Consider the following 18,753-nt stretch of genomic DNA (forward strand, 5'->3'; position numbering starts at 1 on the left):
TCGTAACACTTTATGTTTTTAGCAAATGTGACTCGGTGGTTCTTTGTGGTATTTGTCAGCTACAGATGATGTGCATTAGACTACTTGTAACAATTAAAATGCTACGCCTAAAAAGATCCACACCAATAAATGTTTAGGAACTCTTGGACTTGTGGGCTTTATGGGCCAAAACATACAATGCTGACATTTGATCCACACTTCCCTTGGCCATCAGTTATCAAAGTGCTCCGTTTTCATAATCGTCTGACGAGTCGGCGTCTTCTGTGTCATCAGACTGAAGACTTTCTTCTTACGGCCCTGATACTTGATTTTCTTTTTGTATTGTTTTTCTTCTTTTCTTCCTTTTCCTGTGTATTTGATGGGTGTGTCTGGGTATTTCCTTTAACTACTCACTGAAGAACTTCTTGCTACTTCAGTAGCCTACATGGGGCTCCTCGCTCAAATCTTCTTCCTTTAGCTTCTCTGCAGCTTTACAGTACCTGTGAGGAAACACACCAGATGTTGTCGGCCTTGGCAACCCATCTCCCAGATGTTTCATTGGAGACCTGAGCTGCTGCTTTCTGCAGAACTCCTGCAGGGACACGCCTGATAGTTCACTGAAATAAAGTCGAGACCAGTGCAAAATGTCAACATAGCTAGAGGAAAGGTTGTGACACCTTTTCAGGTCTGTTACAACCCGCCCCATTCCAGGTTGCCATTAAAAAACTAACAGTTTTAGCAGTTTGCTTCTAAATTAGCAGTTGTGCTAATTAAACTAGAGACATTCCTGCTTGAGCTCATGTTAGTCACAACACAATGGACGCGATGCAAAAAATATCTGTGCTTTGCAAGTGGGCATGATGAACTGTACTGATGACATCACCATAGCTCACTTCTGATTGGTCCAACTGAGAGTGTTGCAACCATCCCTGGTCTCCCTGTCTGCAGGTTTTTCCCTGTAACTGCATTAGCATCTTTTTATCTATTCATGTATTTGTTTGGAATTAAAAGGTGATTTTGCAACTTTTCTCCACCACCAAGAACCTTTTAGATGTTTGGCTGCTAAATCAGATAGTTTTGTGTCATATTTGCAATTTTCCCTGCAATTTAAAACATATAACATGTATAAAAATTGAATTTTAATACAAAATAAGTCATTTTTGTAACAGAAAAGAATAAAAAGTGTAATATTAGGTGTACTTTGGCCAGTCAGCGTTGAGGGATCTCACCGACTTACTTATTCATGCAGACCTGCGACGTGACGTGGCACCGGGCTTCCAGATTTCCCTCCTGAATTACACTGACAAGCATGAGATTTGACTGGATACTCGCCTCCAGTGACTGCCGTTTAATTCAACCTGGGTTGCCTAATAAGGAATGAGAAAATTCATATCTTATAGGGTTATGCTGATGAAGCAGTCGGAGGGAATAATTCTGCCTTTTTGAATTCAGAATATGAATCTATGTGAACAATTCTCTTTTGATAATTACAAAAAGGATTAAATAAGACAATCTGATTATTGCAGGTCGTCTGATCTTTGATAACTTGAAGAAGTCCATAGCATACACGCTGACAAGCAACATCCCAGAGATCTCACCCTTCCTCCTGTTCATCATCGCCAGCGTTCCTCTTCCTCTGGGAACCGTCACCATCCTCTGCATCGACCTGGGCACTGACATGGTGAGAGAAGGAGCGACAAACCTTAGAAAGTGTCTCTGCAGCCGAAGTAGCAATCATTTCCTTCATATTGGACACCAGCAGGTTTAATAAAACTCCTCCTGAGTCATTCATGGGGACGACTTTTTGCTCAACACGTCTCACTTTGCAATTGAGCATTTTACGTGTGCTTTTAAAATATTATAGGCTTTCTTAACATTAAACCCATTTAATTGTACTTTTACAGGTCATACACACACCATAGCCCACATAAACTTTTATATTTATCTCTACTTACTGAATTATACTGTAATTATTGGATAATTTGAGCAATTTTCCTCAATAAAACGAGTGATAATTACAAGCGTGTTGCATAGCTACAGGCGAGGTAAAGGTGACATTAAAGCAAGTATTTTTTTTCCTCCACAGTCGTCAAATATGAGAGCCTGAAGGTAAAACGAGCAAATGTTTGGTTTAATTTGTTCGTTCTATCAGAGGGAGAAATTTGCTTTTGGCTTTGACGTCCATTTGTTCAGGCAGAACAAAGAGCGGGTGACACTCACATACAGATTTACATTTCACAGCGCCGCCATTTCCAGATGCCAGTCTCTCCTTTTGTATTTCCAGTTGCAACGCACAAAAAAGGCAGAGTTGCTGGCACGCTGCTCGCCTGAGGGGCGTAATCCATCATTACAGAAGAAAGGAATCGCAGAGTGAAATAATCAGAAGGACTTTTATGTTCGGTGCTTTAATTTTTACTGCTCTCAACTTCACCAAAACACGAATATGCACCTGAAAGTGGTTCTTTCACGTCCATGCAAGCCAATGACAAAGTTTGGGACTACGTTTGTACATGTGTTGAGTTTTGTGTTTAGAAACCGAATTATTTTCTTTCTTCACAGGTTAAAGACCAAAGCAAACAGCTTATTTATATGCCTGGTTTAAAGGGCAGTGGCAGGAAGGACTTGATGTCAAATAATAATCGCCTAATATCGCTGGAAAATAGAATCCTTGTTTAGTTTTGGAGATCTCGTTTATTTTCATGATTCAAGGGATTTTTGATGCGTGTTTCTCTAGAAAAGTGAGAATTATTTTCTTACCTGTTATAAATAACTTAGAGCTGTGAAAATGATGGAACTGAGACTTTTTTATGATGGGAGCAATGGAGTCAGTCATAGTTGTCAGAATAAACCCACATTTAACCCTCACATAGTCTTTGTGTCAGATTTTCCCACTTATGTCATTTTTCAGTCCAACAGGATTGATGAGCTAACAGCTAGTTCTGACACAGACCAAAGTGAATTGCTGCTGATGAACAATAACACAAAAAACACTCAGATATCCTAAATTTCACATAGTTAGCAACACTTATGTAGAGTTTTTAATATTGCAATTGTTTTGCATTGTATTTTATGTTTAATAGCATAAAGAGCTAAGGAATATTACCTATGATGCATTCACAGTCCTTAAAGAGCAAATCACCCCCAAATCAATTATTTTTTCTGATAAACTATATAAATGTGTGTCTAATCGTGCTGCAGACACGTCTACTCAATAGTTTAGCACTTTAGTGCATCTTAGTTAAAATTTAAATTCTCTGCCTAAAACAGTCAGTGTTGTGCCATTATCGGGTAAAAACTCTGCACTGCAGTTGAATTAAAATCTGCCATCGCTAAGAGGTACCCTAGAACGTTAGCTGGTACCATATGATGCCACAATGTTGTTGTAAATGTGTGTGTGTGTGTGTATTTGTTAGCGGCTCCGCCCTCTTGGTCTGCTAGTCAACAACATTTGTTACATTTTTCAAACAGGAAGTGGGAGTGGAATAATACTCTGGTAGGGGGTGACTTGCTCTTTAAAGACCAAGTTCACTCTTTTTTTAATACATCCAGTGGTAGTAGCAGTAGTCTCTATTATAAATGAATGACTTATGAGTTGATCTCTGTGGGGAAAAAAGCCCTTGCGCTCCTGTTTCAAGAACCTAGAAGTGAGCCTGAGCAGAAAACAGCTGGATTTGGAGTCTTATTTCCTGACATTTAGACATCTTGCCTCTGACTGGCTAACAGCAACACTTCTCTACCACTGAATTATGTTTGCTCTGCAGCGTTGATGTTTTATCTCCACAAATAACACAAGCTTGAAGAACTGCCATGTTGAGTTGCTAATGGTTAGCTTCTGCTAGCCGAGACGTGCTCTGCTCTCTCCTGAATGCTAAATAAACAACAGCATTTCCCGCCGTGAGTGAGTCCATGAATACTAATTTAGCAACGTGATGTGTCAATGACTTTCTTTTTTAATCCGAGAGGTTTTCACCGACTATTTTCCATCAAGGGCTGATGTAAGAAATGAGGCAGAAGACTACTTTAACATTTAGCTTGCATGTCAAACTCAGAGTGACTGTTCATATTTAAAAAATAACACAGTTTCTCTGTTAACTTGGCTTTTAATGTTCCTGCTGAAACAGCTGTGCAATACACAAACAAAGGGACTGTTAATGTTTTGGGATGATGAGTGCATGAACCACTATGACATTTTGGAAATGTTATGCATTTTAAGATTGCTGCAATATAGACTGGTCTTGGCTGCATTTGAACTAGCCATTAGCTTATCAATCCCTAAGAGCTGAATAAGTTCTTTTTCTGAGAAGAGGTATAAAATCTTAAAAATCCCACACAAATGGCTGTGATGGTTCCTGAAGGAACTGCTGAGTGCTTTAAAAGGTTCTTCAGTATAAAGAGATGTTTTTGAAACATTGAAAATGTTTACAGTGCAGGTAAAATTACAGATTTCCCACATCTGCTTGTGAGGATGTTCACAGCTTGTTTACAGCTCAGTGGTACTTCTGGCTGCGGGCTCAAGGACTCTGCTGAGATTTCGCTGTGACAACCAGCACACAGAGTTGACTTTGATTATTTTTAGCAAGCCCAGAAAAAGAAGTCCGATGTTTAGCTTTGTGGCATGCTTAAGGATGAGTGAGAATCGGATCAGAACGTACGCATGCACACAAAAGCACAAAATCAATGTCAGGTAGTTTCTTTTTACAGTCTCGCCTCGTCCCCCTCTGCTGCTGTAGGTCAGAGACATGTAACACCAAAACAACGTGGATTTGCAGACTACAGAGGATGTGTTCTCCCTTTCAAACTGTGCCGAGTCCCCATCTTAAATCCCACTTAAGTCCAGGAGATTCCTCTTTCTGTGTCAGACATATTGTTCTGTTGCTCACCTGGTGAAAGCAGCTACAGTAAGATCTTTATTACAGGGACCTTTTTTCTCTTGCCTCTCCATCACTGCCACTGCGTTCTCCTCTCCTCTTGCCCTCTTTCTGTCTACCCTACCTCTGCTCAGTGACTGAATGATTTCATTAATAGTGATATGTCTTGTCGAGCTCGTCTCTGCAACTGTCATCACGTCTTTGTATCGATGCCACAAAGACAAATTTCTTGCACATTTATGGTGCAGGTGTAAAGTGAGCTCACCCTCCTCTCTCCCTCCCCCCAGGTTCCAGCCATCTCTTTGGCTTATGAGACGGCAGAAAGTGACATCATGAAAAGACAACCGAGAAACTCCAAAACCGACAAGCTGGTCAACGAACGCCTCATCAGCATGGCCTACGGACAAATAGGTTTGCTCCTGTCTTTATAGCTGTGATAAACATCTCCATCTCCAGCTTTTAATACCAACATTTATCATAAATCCGCCCCTTTTCAAGCACACCTGTAAATGTTTGAGTCTGTGCAGCTGCAGAAGCAGGTCCAAGGTTGAACAGACATTCCCCCATTTTTCTTCTAATTGTTGTGACATTTACAGCAAATTGAGAGCGGTGGCTGTTGGCACCACTTAATCCTGGCCATGTTTTAGTGGTCGGAGCCTCGCTCGTGCTGCTTATCTCTGGTTTTATATGGTTTGGGAATAGTGAAAGATCAAAGGCTGGCCCAATTTCATGCACCGTTAAATAGGGCAAAATATGACAGCGCTTCATTTAAAACCCAACACGCTGAGAACAGACAGCAACAAGCTGCCGGTTGGAGCGTTGGTTTCCATAAAAAGGAGGTGAAAGATACAACAAATCACATTTATAAACCACCTATTTGACATTAAAGCAGGAGGACTTGAGGTTTGTAATCAATGTTTAACAGAGAAGGCCATTCTAGGCGACACATTACGACTGCATAAGAGCCCCGACACAAGCAACGCCATCGTAAATGAGGAAAAGGGTGAAAAGCAACCACATTTTGTCCTGAGGATCAAGCACAGACCTGCTACAACAGTTTCAATTTATCCAGCGCTGATTAATAACCGACATGGAGGTCTGGTGCAGGACAGGGACGTAAGCTCTGGAATAAGACGTCATGCTGGAAATGCTGTGCTCACTTTGACAAACCAAATTTACCAACATGAAATTTTAACAACCTATCTTCTAATATTGCAGTTCTCAGCTGTCTGGAGCATTTACCAAAAAAGCAGCATTTTAGCACAGGATGCTCACTGCTATTACAGTCTTACAATATGCACTTTGGTGGATTTGAGTCATTTTCAGGTCTACTCATCGGGTGTAATTCCTTTTTTCTCTCTGATAGCGCCGGTGTTGTTACACAGGGCTGTCACACACCAGATGGGGAACGATTTACATGATTGTCTGCTATGATTAATGTCTCAATATGGATTAGACGATGATGCTGCAGCTGTCAATAGCAGAAAGGAATTTTGTTGGGATTTTTGTTTTTCATTTTTTACTCCTCCTAATACAACTGCCTTTTGTAAAAACGGTATTGCATGCATATGTGCACGAGTGCCGTATAATCCTCCCCAATCTCTTTTAACCTTTTGCAGTTTGCAAAGTCTGTAAATATGTCAAAAGGACATATTGGGGGCCATAACCTGGGAGTTTCACTGTAGTTTATTTATACAGCACGTTTAAACGCAGCATGGGAGCTGACCAAAGCGCTGTACAGCAATCATACGTACAACAGGTCGCAACAGATAACAGTTGATCAATGGAACCACTGTACAAAGCATAACATCCCCGGCCAAAGGCCAAGGCATAGAAACGAGATTTAAAACCGAGGAGAGACAGAGCCTGTCTGACCGACAGAGGAAGTGAGTTCCAGAGTGAAGGAGTGGCATACAGAAAAAGTCTGTTCCCCATGGGATTTATATCTCATCTGGGGTGTGGAGAGCAGGAGAAGGTCAGCAGAACTCAGCGTACGCTTGGGGACATAAGGAGCGAGCAGCTCAGAAAAGTAAGGAGGTGCCAGGGCATTGAGCCTCTTAAACATGAAGATCAGGACCTTGAAACACGCCCTAAAGGTCACAGGAAACCAGTGAAGCTTCACCAGCTCTGGAGTTTTATGGTTACAATGGTTGTTGCCAGTCAGGAACCTGGCAGCAGCATTCGGATTAGCCTGCAGCCCCGAGACGGGGGTGGGGGTGCCGATCCAAACTGCATTGGCGTAGTCGAAGCGAGAGGTTATAAACGCATTCTAACTTTAACCCTGTGAAATAAAGTGCAAATAACACAGTAATTAAATAAGAAGTAATAAAAAAAAAACATTGCAAAGCATCTTAAATCTCATCCTCCAGCAGTCGAGTTCTTTGCCACCCTTTGTTCTTTTTAGAGGCATCAATCATCCGTACACCGCACTAAGAGGAGAGTCATTGTCCCATTTTCAACCTTTTTAGTGTCAAGTTGCAACATTTTATGGGCCAAATAATCACGATACAACAACTAGTTCAGATTCCTGAGGTGGATAATCAATGTAATGATAGATGTTAATTACATTTAATTTTACTAAAAATAAGTCACTACTGACAGGATTTTTGGTAACACTTTACAATAAGGGCCCTTTTAAAAAGGTTAGTGCATTATTAAGCAATAATAATTAAATGGCCCCTTTATTAACGTTACTGTTATTGTTAACTATTAAGTGCCCTTAAGGTTGGGACAAAGGACCGGGGATGTCTGCTTAGAAATGCATTACTTAGTATGTTTGAGCAGTTATTAATGCTTTAATAGTTTATTAATGCTTACTAATGCACTAAGTAATGCTAACAAAGGGACCCTTATTGTAATGCAATACAGAATTTTTCTGTTAAAATTACAATAAATGATTTCATTGTTTTACCTCATTTTATTAATTCAACTCTCACTTTTGTATTTGTAGTACCAGTACCTTGTTTGATACATTTTTAGGTCAAACTCCAAATATTTGATTGTACTTTTGCTCTGCGTTGTATATGAAAGACTCCGTCAAGGTTATCTTTTAAAAGTAGTGAAAGTTAGTAAATACTAACTTCCTGTTATACAATATCTCCATCTATGGCCAAAATCTGACAAATGACCAACTTTTATCTAACTAAAACACCCTCGCCTGCTGCCAAAAGACAAAAATGAGTGTCTTTCGTCAAAATCTCCCCAAAACAGGATTTTAATGCAACACTCAGAAACATCTGATTGATTTTTGAACCCCAATAAGAACGGCCACTAAAACAAATAAACTTTGACTTAGGATCAAAAAAATGATCATAAAATACTGGAACCATTATGATTTTGTAAGAAATGTTGCACCTTATTTAGTAAAACAGACATTTTACTGTTACTGAATTCTCATTTAAACCCTTTTTCCTACCAGGTATGATCCAGGCTCTGGCTGGTTTCTTCACCTACTTTGTGATTCTGGCTGAAAACGGTTTCCGCCCAGCGGACCTGGTGGGCATCCGCATCAAATGGGATGACCGTGAAGTCAACGACCTGGAGGACAGCTATGGGCAGCAGTGGGTGAGGAGCAGAAGCGTCCATCCTCAGCGTGGCCATGAAAATTATCGTTCTCATGTAAAGCTAAACGAAAACGTGTGTTCAACTCGTGCAGACCTACGAACAGAGAAAGATCATTGAATTCACCTGCCACACAGCCTTCTTCAGCAGCATTGTGATCGTCCAGTGGGCAGATCTTATCATCTGTAAGACCAGGAGGAATTCTCTCTTTCAGCAAGGCATGAGGTACGTGAACGGGGGTGTTTAAAGAAGATTTAAAGAAGATTCATATGAATTCATCAATATTAAGTTCTAATGCTTCTGATGAACAGGAACCGGATCCTGATCTTTGGCCTCTTTGTTGAGACGGCTCTGGCTGCCTTCCTCTCTTACTGCCCAGGAATGGACGTGGCCTTGCGCATGTACCCCCTGAAGTATGCACCATATATGCACATCTCCACTGAACCAAGAAATAACCCCTTTAAGACCTAATAGTCTACCATCAGCCTGTCACTCTCAACTTCAAATGAAGTGTATGATCTTCTCAAACACCTCGCTGTTATCCTTAATATTCAGAAATGACTGCAGTGCATTTAACAATTTGCACTCTGCCTGTGACTCTGGTCTCTCTGCCTCTTCTTCCTGACTCACTGGTTTTTCTCTCGTTCGAAGGATCCTGTGGTGGTTCTGTGCCTTACCGTACAGCCTTCTCATTTTTGTGTACGATGAGGTTCGTAAATTAATTCTGCGGAGAGCTCCAGGCGGTAAGTGGTTATGGATAGAAATGAAAATCAAAATGTGTTTTATTTTGTTAATAACATGACAGAAAAAACACAGCTGGGGTATGTAGTTTAAAAATGATAAAGTAACTTTAAAAATGTTTAAATGTCCGATTCAGTTAGTGTTGTCCCTCCCCTGGCCTCGACAGCAAAATGATTCATTTATGCAGCTCTGACCAGTAGAATTACGTTTTCACAAGAGGGAACTGTCAGTCAACGAGAATGCGACCCACTTCCCAGCATGCACTATGGGACGACGCAAATTTGGCCTGCATTGTATTGATGTTAGACCGTAAACTTCAAGTTAACTGTGGAAGAGGAGAGAGGGGAATGAAAACACACTGGCTACACTGTTGTGTAGAGCTAGGTGATTAGCATAGCGCTACATTGAACTATAATGTAGCGTTAGCAGGGGGTGCTAGATTCCATACCATAGCAACTTTATTTGTATAGCACTTTTAACATCCGCAGGACCAAAGTTCAGTACACAGAACAAACTTTAAAAAATGACGTAATCAACAATAAAGCCATAGTACCTAAAATAAATCACCAACCATAGAGTTAAAATAATAAACGAAACAGAAAACTAGCCTGAGGCGTGGCCCAGACTCAGCTTCAGTGCAGCCACATCAAATGGTACCTCTAAGCCAGGGGTGTCAAACTTATTTTAGCTCAGGGGCCACATTGAGAAAAATCTAGTTCCAAGTGGGCGTGACCGGTAAATTAAAACCTGCTTTTCTCCCAGTCATTGAGGGCGCACCATCTGTAGCGAGGCTTACAGCAGGGACCATTGCACTCCGACCCTGTCCAGCGCTCCGAGTGCGGTGAAAATATCAGCTGCTGTTGATGTATCCGTCATGGGCGCCAACTCAACAAACTCCTCGGTGATGGTCATGGTGTCATCAACTCTGCAGATGATAATCACCAGTTGAGAAAAATCTGTAATGTCCGTGCTTTCATCAATAGCAAATGAAAAAGCAATAAAGGACTTTACTTTTTCCTTCAATTGGCTGTCCAAATTAAAGTTAAAGCAGACTGCTGTTTCTTCAGTCCGGCCAACAGTTCATTCACCTTCTCTCTTCTCCGCTGTCCTTCAAATTATTCATATTTTTTGGCATGAAGACTCACATAATGGCGACGAAGATTACCGTAAATCCTCTCATACAGGCCCAGGCCTGTATTTGAATCAAGCTCATGGCCTTTATTGGAAGGAGGACCAGAATTAGAGGCAGGCCTCTATTTCTATTTGAGCAAAATTAACTAATGGTTCGCTGGAGTTTTTGACAATTAAAATTGCGCCCACATTTTCAAAGTTAAACACATTTCTTTTAACAACGGTAGTTTCTGCTTCAGCCCTCTCCCCCCTCCCCCTGCGCAGCGGCCGCAAACTCACTGATGCGCCTGCAGCCTCTCAGAGTTCCTGCTGCTCTAAACATTAAAATAATTATTTCATTTTCTGTTCCTCACTTCTGATTACCTTCAATGGTGTCTGTTTGTTGCTTCCACCAGGTACAAAAACTAACTTGTTTTTATTTGACTATTTTTCTGTCCTGCCTGTTTATTATCTTCCTGCATCTCCTCTCAATCCTAAAGAAAAACTGCTGCCTGGGTTCATATATATTCACCTCATGAGTTACCTTTGAACTGCAGTTCTAAAAGATCTACCGACCGCAAAAACAGCGGAGTGCGCGCTGCTCGCCTGCCGCATCAGTGATCAGTGCGTCACCGAGAACAAAACAGGTGATGCGCCCTGCTCCACAGCAGCGAAACGCATCAGGCACAAATAAAAGAATAAAAGACAGAAAACAGAAAAGGAAATGAGCCGACATGAACGATCGCGTGTTAAATTAGTTTTTGAGGTGGCGACACCTGATTTGATAATGTTACTGTGGCCGTGCTCAGGACGCAGATGTCTGGAGCGCGTCAACAATCAGAGCTTTGCATGCGCAAGCTGGTTAAGGTTAGGATGGGGGTGAGGGGAAGGTTAAATTGCAAGAGGGTAAACTCCACAATTTGGTTAAATGTCCGTTTTACGGCGGGTGTCAGTACCGACGCTCTGGCACAGCGCGTTGCCCCCCCGAGCGCAGGAGCTTGTCACCTGCTGACAGCAGGCTGCTGTCTTTTCCGAGGACTGCATCTTGCCGGTCATTATCACGTGACAGCGACTAGTCGATGACAGGCAGAAAAAGTCACTATAGTGAAGTTGATTAGTTCATACAACCCCTATTGCTCCCCAGTGTTCTGCAGCATAATCAGCACGTTCTCTTTGAACTTTATATCAAATTGTCTATGCACGATTAAAGTTACCCTCCCGGTCTATCACTGGCAAATCAAAAGTGAGACGGATGACACAACCGCCCCCCGTACTTGCTTGTTACCACATTCCACCCGGCCACAATAAAAAACCAGCCATTATTCACCTCCGCCGACTCCGACACCGGCCAAAATATGATACCCGGCCGTTAATTGAATACAGGCTAATATTAGAGGATTTACGGTATATTCTTTCAGCACTGCAACATGCTGTGAACACACCAAACACACAGCTTTTCCATTCACTTCCATGAAAAAATAGGGGGGTGTCCATTTTTCTTGGAACAACCTGCACTCGGTGTCCACTTTTTCTCCTTTTGACAGCCATCTTGGGCTGAAGCACAAAATGTAGATGCCATATTAGATATCGGGGCAAAACAAAGTAGCTCGTCAGAACACCTGTTGCACTGCTTAACACAATGCCTATTACACCATCTAATGGACGTATTGGGAACAGCAGTTTTGTATTGAAAATTTTGAGTTTATTTTCGCTCTACATTGTAAAGTGTGAAAATAAAGTTTATACAACCATCTCGCGGGCCGGACTTAACCCGTTTCCGGCCCGCAGGCCGTATGTTTGACACCCCTGCTCTAAGCCAATAGCAATGGCTGACTCTAATTCAAAAGTAGTGCAGACTTTAACCTGAAGAGGGCGCCATACTGATGGTTTATGGTAGAGTATTTATGTTTTAAATAAGATGCACTAAAATGACTAAACAATGACTACGCATGCATCTAGAGCTCTATTAGACACTTATTTATACAATTTATCATACAAAAGCAGATTTAGGGGTGACTTGCTCTTTATAAAACCGTGGAATTGACTGGTCAAAGTACTTAGGAAGAAATAAATCTATACTCTCATTCTCTTTCATGCCATTCTGATGAAAGATGAAAACTCCTGTCTGATACGCCTCTGTTCTGCAGATAAATGTTAAATACTCCACCAGTACAATCCAGTATCCTGCAACCTGCCTCACTTTTACACCTTTTAGCATATTGGGACCGACGTAGGAGGGTACAGTGTCTAGCCGAAGGACACTTCGACAAATGGCAGGGCTGACGCTTCAATCCCTGATCTTCTGGAGGCTGATTGCATCGCTGCAAACCTTTGACAGATTTACATGCATAAAAAAAGTTAGTGTCGAGAGATACTAAAAAGAAAAACACAGGTGCCAGTTTTTAATTAAACAGCCATTTGTGAAACAGACGGAAAACATGAAATAGCTAATGTGCTTTAAAAAACCTTCGTCGCGTGAACTCAAACTGGCTAATTAGCCAGAAAACATGGACAAAAAAAAATGATTTCATTGCAGAGGCCCTCCAGAATGATTTAGCTGATTTAACACAACAAAAGCTGCAGAACAAGCAAAAAAAAAACAACAACAAAAAAAAAACCAAAAAAAAAAACCCACGACTTTAGGTCATCAAGCAATACTATAAAATAACACTAAAAGTCATGTGTTCAGATTAACTCTTGATGCTTTTTGCCAAATATAGAAACCAATTCTGAGCCCGTAGTGAGAAGGGTTACAATCTGTTTAATTCCCATGTTTCCAACATAAATAATAAATCAATATGAAATACATATCTCATGAATTGCTGTGCAGTGAGGTATAATTATGAGTGATTACTGCCAGCTTTTAATTTTGCATTCTGCTATGAGAACCCAACTTTCTGCACCGGTTGCAGCTGTCTTATTGACATCTTTCAGAAAGCGCACAAAGCCAAGGGAGCGACTTACCTTGTAGTTGGTGGTCTATTGTTCATTAAGCTCTTATTGTGAAACAGAATCTGCAGTGATATTCTTTTTAAAGTCATGATCGTCCCAAGCTGCAACCACAAAAGAAACTTTCGACCCCACTGCCAGCCGAGCAGCTGAGAACGATCAGGCAGGATGAGCGCCATTCAGTAAGCAACAATTCTCAAGCTTTCTACGCTGTTGCCTCAACAACACTTGGGTGATTACTGTTTGTCTTCCAGGTTTGATTTCTGACAAAGCAGCATGTAAATGTGCCTCTGTCAGGCAGCTTGCTTTGGGAATTTTGTTTAATAAATGGAGCATAAAGTCACCGCTTACAAACAAGAAAATCTCCAGAAATTTAATTGGAGGGGATATTTGGGCCAAATGCTGTGCAGGAACCGGAGTTTGGTCAAAGTTTTATGCAACTTTCTCCCTGCGTGTTGATCAAAGCCCATCAAGGTTTACACTTTTTTTTACGTTCAACAAGTAAGGAGCATCCCTGCTCGCCGCCAGCACACGCAACAGCAAATGATCAGAGAGGAAATTAAAGCAGGCTGATGAGGACTCTTGAGATGTGCTCTGAAGATCGTATGCATGATATGGACACTCTACAATGGTTCCAAATCTGTTCACCGCCACCGCGTCTCCGCTGATGAGGGGCAAGACACGAGGAGACAAATACAATCTATGATGACAGTTAATCATTTCTGTTAATCTGTGTGTCACGGCCCACTGATCAGAGTCTGAGTTATAAGGGGATTCATTTGGAAATGTTCGAAGAGAAAGGCAATGAGATGAATACAAATAGAGCGATACAAAGGGTTATTATGAAACCTGCTCGCCTGTCATATTGCTCTCTGACATGTTCTCTCTCTTTCTCTCTCTTCATTTCTTCCAGGTTGGGTGGAGCAGGAGACGTATTATTAACATTCAGTCTGAATGGTGCGTCTGCGTGTGAGTCTGCATTCATCTGTGTGTTATTTCTGAGTGTGAGAGGGTAAAAACTGTGTGTGTGTGTGTGTGTGTGTGGGGGGGGGGGTTGTCAGTTGTAATATTGCATGGATCAGTTCACAAATCTGATTATCATAAAATACTGCTGAAAATAAGCTTTTGGACTGCTCTGAGTTTTACTCTTTCCTGTTTTATTAGAAAACGTTTCCAGTGGGAGGATTTTCATGCGCACCTTTGTGCCGTCTATAAACTGTTACCAAAGCGATGTGCCATGGCCTGTTGGGTCATAAAGCAATGCCAAATGTTCTTCATCGTGTCAAATGTATAAAATAAAGTGGATTGGAAAGAATCTCTGGCTTCAAAGCTTGTTGGGTCCATCATTTCTTTCTTATACGTGATCATAAAAGCAGACATCTTTAGCTCCATATATTAAGCTGGTTTCTGCTTTTATGTCTTTAAAATACAGTTTATTTACAATGTTTCTCAAAAGCTGCTGTAAAGTTATATAAAATGGATGCAAAATGCAAATTTCTGCAAATAATTACAATTCTATATTCAGTCTTGAATTATACAAAGAGAACATATGAAACAACACAGCTGCAGCAGATCCATTCATTTGGAATTATATAAACAAAAACAAGTGCATGACACGTGACTTCCTGTCATTACAATTGACTTGTGGGTTATAAATTATAAATTGATTTGTAATGTTTGCAACAGAGAAGATCTGTTTATATGTTTATGAATTATCTGCATGCTTTTCTGTACGGCTTTTTAAAGAAATTTGAACCCACTCTAAAGAAAATATTTAACCTCCAGGTCTTTCTTTTCACACCACATAATATTTGACCATTTTCAATTATTAAAAAAATAAGTCAAGCGAAATGTCTGACAATAAATTAGACTGAAGACCGAAACTGAGCGGCCACGACCTCCTGACTTTCTGGTGGCACAGCATTAAAAAATGAAATACACGTTTCGGTAGTACAAATCTCTCCGCAGGTTCAGCAATGAAAATGCTAAATGCAGTTCATCACAGCTTCTGCAAATAAAATCAAGCTTTACAGTGTAAAGGAACCAGAAAAAATTAGTATTAACCGATAATATCTGCAGCTCATTTTGGCCATGCCAAGTTGTAGTGAGGAGCAGTGATTTGAGAAACCAAAAGGAAACTCATTCTGATACCACTCCAGTGAATTAAATCAAATATCTACTTTTATTCTCAAAACGATGAATCAGTGCAGCAAAAGCTAGCTGGTGTTCCACAAAGACCTACTCTTCTTGGACTACAACTGTTCAGTCGACATTGTAACGATCTTCCAGATGAACTGTGATGTTCAAAGTTATGCAAATGACTGTTTAATTTACATGCATGGTTACAGTCTGATACAAGAAGAAGAACAAGAAGAAAATATCATTTCTAAAGCGCCTCTCAAGATAAAAATCACGAGGCGCATCACAAAAACAAAAAAAGTAAAAATATTAAAAAGCATTTAGAAAATGTTTAAAAATATATTTAAAATGAGCAAAAAGAGACAATTGTGATAAAAAATGTTAAGAAAGAGAGAGAGTGAATAGGAAAAGGGGAAATCGGTGGATCCTGAGGAAGGTGGAATAGGTGGGGAGAGCAGAATAAAGAGAGAGTGGTGAAGAAGGTCATACAAAAGCCAGCTTGAACAAGTGAGTCTTCAGCTGCTTTTTGAAGGAGCCCACTGAGTCCACTGATGTCAGGCTCAGGGGGAGAGAGTTCCAGAGTCTGGGGGCCACAGCAGCAAATGATCTGTCACTTTTGGTCTTTAGTCTGGTGCGCTGCACAACCAGTAAGCTTTGATCACTGGACCTCAGGGACCTGCTGGGGGTGTAGGGACTAAGAAGATCACTAATGTAAGATGGTGCTTGTCCATGTAAGGCCCTATAGACCAGAACCAGGATCTTGAAATGAACCCTGAAGTTGACTGGCAGCCAGTGAAGCTGGAGGAGAAGCGGGGTGATGTGGGTGTGTTTGGAGGACTTGGTCAGAAGCCGAGCACAGGCATTCTGAACCACCTGTAGACGGTTCAGGGAGGTTCTGCTCAGACACGTGAAAAGAGAGTTACAGTAGTCTAAGCGTGAGGAGATGAAGGTGTGGAGAACTGTCTCAAGTTCGGAGCGGGACAGAATGGGACTCAGCTTAGCAACGTTCCTGAGATGGAAGAAGGAAGAGCGAACAAGAGAACTGACATGAGAATCCAGGGTGAGAGCTGGGTCAAAGGTCACGCCAAGATTACTGACAGAAGGTTTGGTGTGGGAAGCAAGCTGACCAAGAGAGTCTCTGACTTTGGGAACCAGCTTGTATGGGGCACAGATGAGGATCTCAGTCTTATCTTCATTCAGCTGTAGAAAGCTCCCAGCCATCCAGGTTTTGATAGAGTCTAAGCAGGAGTGTAACAGCTGCAGCTTAGACATCTCGTGGGGCTTAAAGGAGATGTACAGTTGGATGTCATCTGCATAAAGATGGTAGGAGATTCCTTTGAAGGATCTCAGGATGTGCTGAAGAGGAAGCAGATAGAGGAGGAAGAGCAGAGGCCCCAGCACAGAACCTTGTGGGACACCATGGGTAAGAGAGGTGGTGGAGGACCTAAACTTGGAGATGGCCACAGAAAAGGAGTGCTCAGAGAAGAGAGGTGGTGGAGGACCTAAACTTGGAGATGGCCACAGAAAAGGAGTGCTCAGAGAGTTAAGAGGAGAACCACTCCAGAGCAGATCCTGATTGGCCTACCCAGTCTCTCAGCCTCTCCAGTAGCAGGTGATGGTCAACAGTGTCAAAGGATGCAGTCAGGTCCAGCAGGACCAGAACAGAACAAGTTGTTGAAGTACTGACAGCATGAAACAACAGTGCTGTTTACAATTAAATTAGCCAAAAATATAAATAAAACTGTTTGAAAGTTTTCGGCAAGTTTTACATTCAAAGCCTGATTGGTTTATATCAGGTGAGAGGCTACAAATCATTTTATACAAGTAATTATGAGTCAAGTTTGATTTTAAACTCTTATAAAAGACTCAAGTGAAATAAAGTCTGTAACAGGGTCAGATTTAAACTTCAGGTTTAAGAGGAATGACATGTCAACAGAAGCAGCCAAGATGCAAACCTTATGGTAAATCTAACTGTCTTCAGTCATGGCCCTTTTATTTAAAAAGAGAAAACAACAGAACTAGCAAAACATCATCCCATATCATACATAAATTGGAAAAAATCTGTTTTTATTATTATTTCAGCTGTTTAGTATATTTTAACTCACCCTAAAATTTATAATGTTGAAAATACAATTTGCCTAAAATATAAGGTTTTAAAAACAAAGCTGCAAGGAAGAAGAAGAGAGTGCTGAGCCAGAAGGCAAAGCTCTTGATTTACCGGTCGATCTATGTTTCTGCCCTCACCTATGGTCACAAGTGACCGTAAGAATGAGATTACAGATCCAAGCGGCTGAAATGAGTTTTCTCTGCAGGGTGGCTGGGCTCTCCCTTAGAGATAGGGTGAGAAGCTTGGTTATCCGGGAGGGGCTCAGGGAAGAAGAAGAAGAAGAAGAAGAAGAAGAAGAAGAAGAAGAAGAAGAAGAAGAAGAAGAAGAAGAAGAAGAAGAAGAAGAAGAAGAAGAAGAAGAAGAAGAAGAAGAAGAAGAAGAAGAAGAAGAAGAAGAATATCTAAACAATTTAATTTTGAGCAGTTAAATAGTTTTCTATCAGTAGCTTACAAAAAACAAAGCCTTTACCTTCCTCCTTCTTGAGCAGTGAATAAAATATTTGGAAAGTAATATTAGTATGTTAACAACATAGTCCGCTTGTAAATCCTTCAGGTTGATTCCAAATATGATGTGGTCCAAAGTGAAAGAGTCGTGCAGCTGGACTTTAGAATAAAGCCAGTCCTTAAGGTCTTCCCAAAACATATTTGTATAAATACAGTGAAAGAAAATATGGTCTGTGGTTTCAGCATTAACGTCACATGAAGACACAGTTGCTACGATCAATGTTAAACTTTATTCTAAGTAGTTTACTGAATGGATAGATTCCATTCAAAACTTCAAAATGATTTTGTTTTACCTTTGGGCTTACTGGGAATTAGAAATATTGGGTTCTCCATTTTGTGACCTCTGCTCCAGGGAATTTCTGAAGAATGGAATTTCTATTTAAACACTGTGGGTAAAAATTATCATTCAGATAGTTACGAAGAGTTTTATTTGATATTTCTTTCTTAAAGTCTTGTTCCATGATATTAAGTGATGGTAGGATGGGTGGAGATAAATATTCCTTAATAGCATTCTGTAAAAGTTGCTTGACTGGCAGGGGAATCGATTTACATTTTTTTTATTCAGTTTTGTTGCTGACAATATTGTAGATGGAACAGAAATTTTCATAACTCAACCAGTTACCCTGATTATCTAAGAGGTGAAAAATTGACCAGATTCCTTTATCCATCCAGTACTGTAGAAAGAGAGATTTACCATTACACAGAACATATCTATTATTTCATTTTGGTGTTTGATGAGGTGTAAAATTGTGGTTGTACACAAATTTCCAGCATAACAGAACTTGTTTGTGAAAG

General features: G+C 40.8%; 1 protein-coding gene across 4 annotated transcripts in view; it reads left to right on the forward strand.

The window, feature by feature from the left end:
* Positions 1-14,523, forward strand: part of atp1a2a (ATPase Na+/K+ transporting subunit alpha 2a) — a 63,963-nt gene extending 49,440 nt beyond the window's left edge. For 3 of the 4 annotated variants that reach the window (XM_015956084.3, XM_070541558.1, XM_015956086.3), the window contains 8 exons: positions 1,506-1,660; positions 5,135-5,258; positions 8,266-8,411; positions 8,503-8,633; positions 8,720-8,821; positions 9,060-9,151; positions 14,122-14,165; positions 14,373-14,523. In XM_015956084.3, the coding sequence (XP_015811570.1) occupies positions 1,506-1,660; positions 5,135-5,258; positions 8,266-8,411; positions 8,503-8,633; positions 8,720-8,821; positions 9,060-9,151; positions 14,122-14,150 (779 nt within the window). In that variant the 3' untranslated portion in view covers positions 14,151-14,165; positions 14,373-14,523. Of the gene's footprint in view, positions 1-1,505; positions 1,661-5,134; positions 5,259-8,265; positions 8,412-8,502; positions 8,634-8,719; positions 8,822-9,059; positions 9,152-14,121; positions 14,178-14,372 lie in introns of all 4 variants that reach the window. The other variant, XM_015956085.3, reaches the window with a different exon arrangement.
* Positions 14,524-18,753: the final 4,230 nt, after the last annotated feature.

The sequence above is a fragment of the Nothobranchius furzeri genome, chromosome 11, assembly GCF_043380555.1.
Source record: "Nothobranchius furzeri strain GRZ-AD chromosome 11, NfurGRZ-RIMD1, whole genome shotgun sequence".
Taxonomy (NCBI): domain Eukaryota; kingdom Metazoa; phylum Chordata; class Actinopteri; order Cyprinodontiformes; family Nothobranchiidae; genus Nothobranchius; species Nothobranchius furzeri.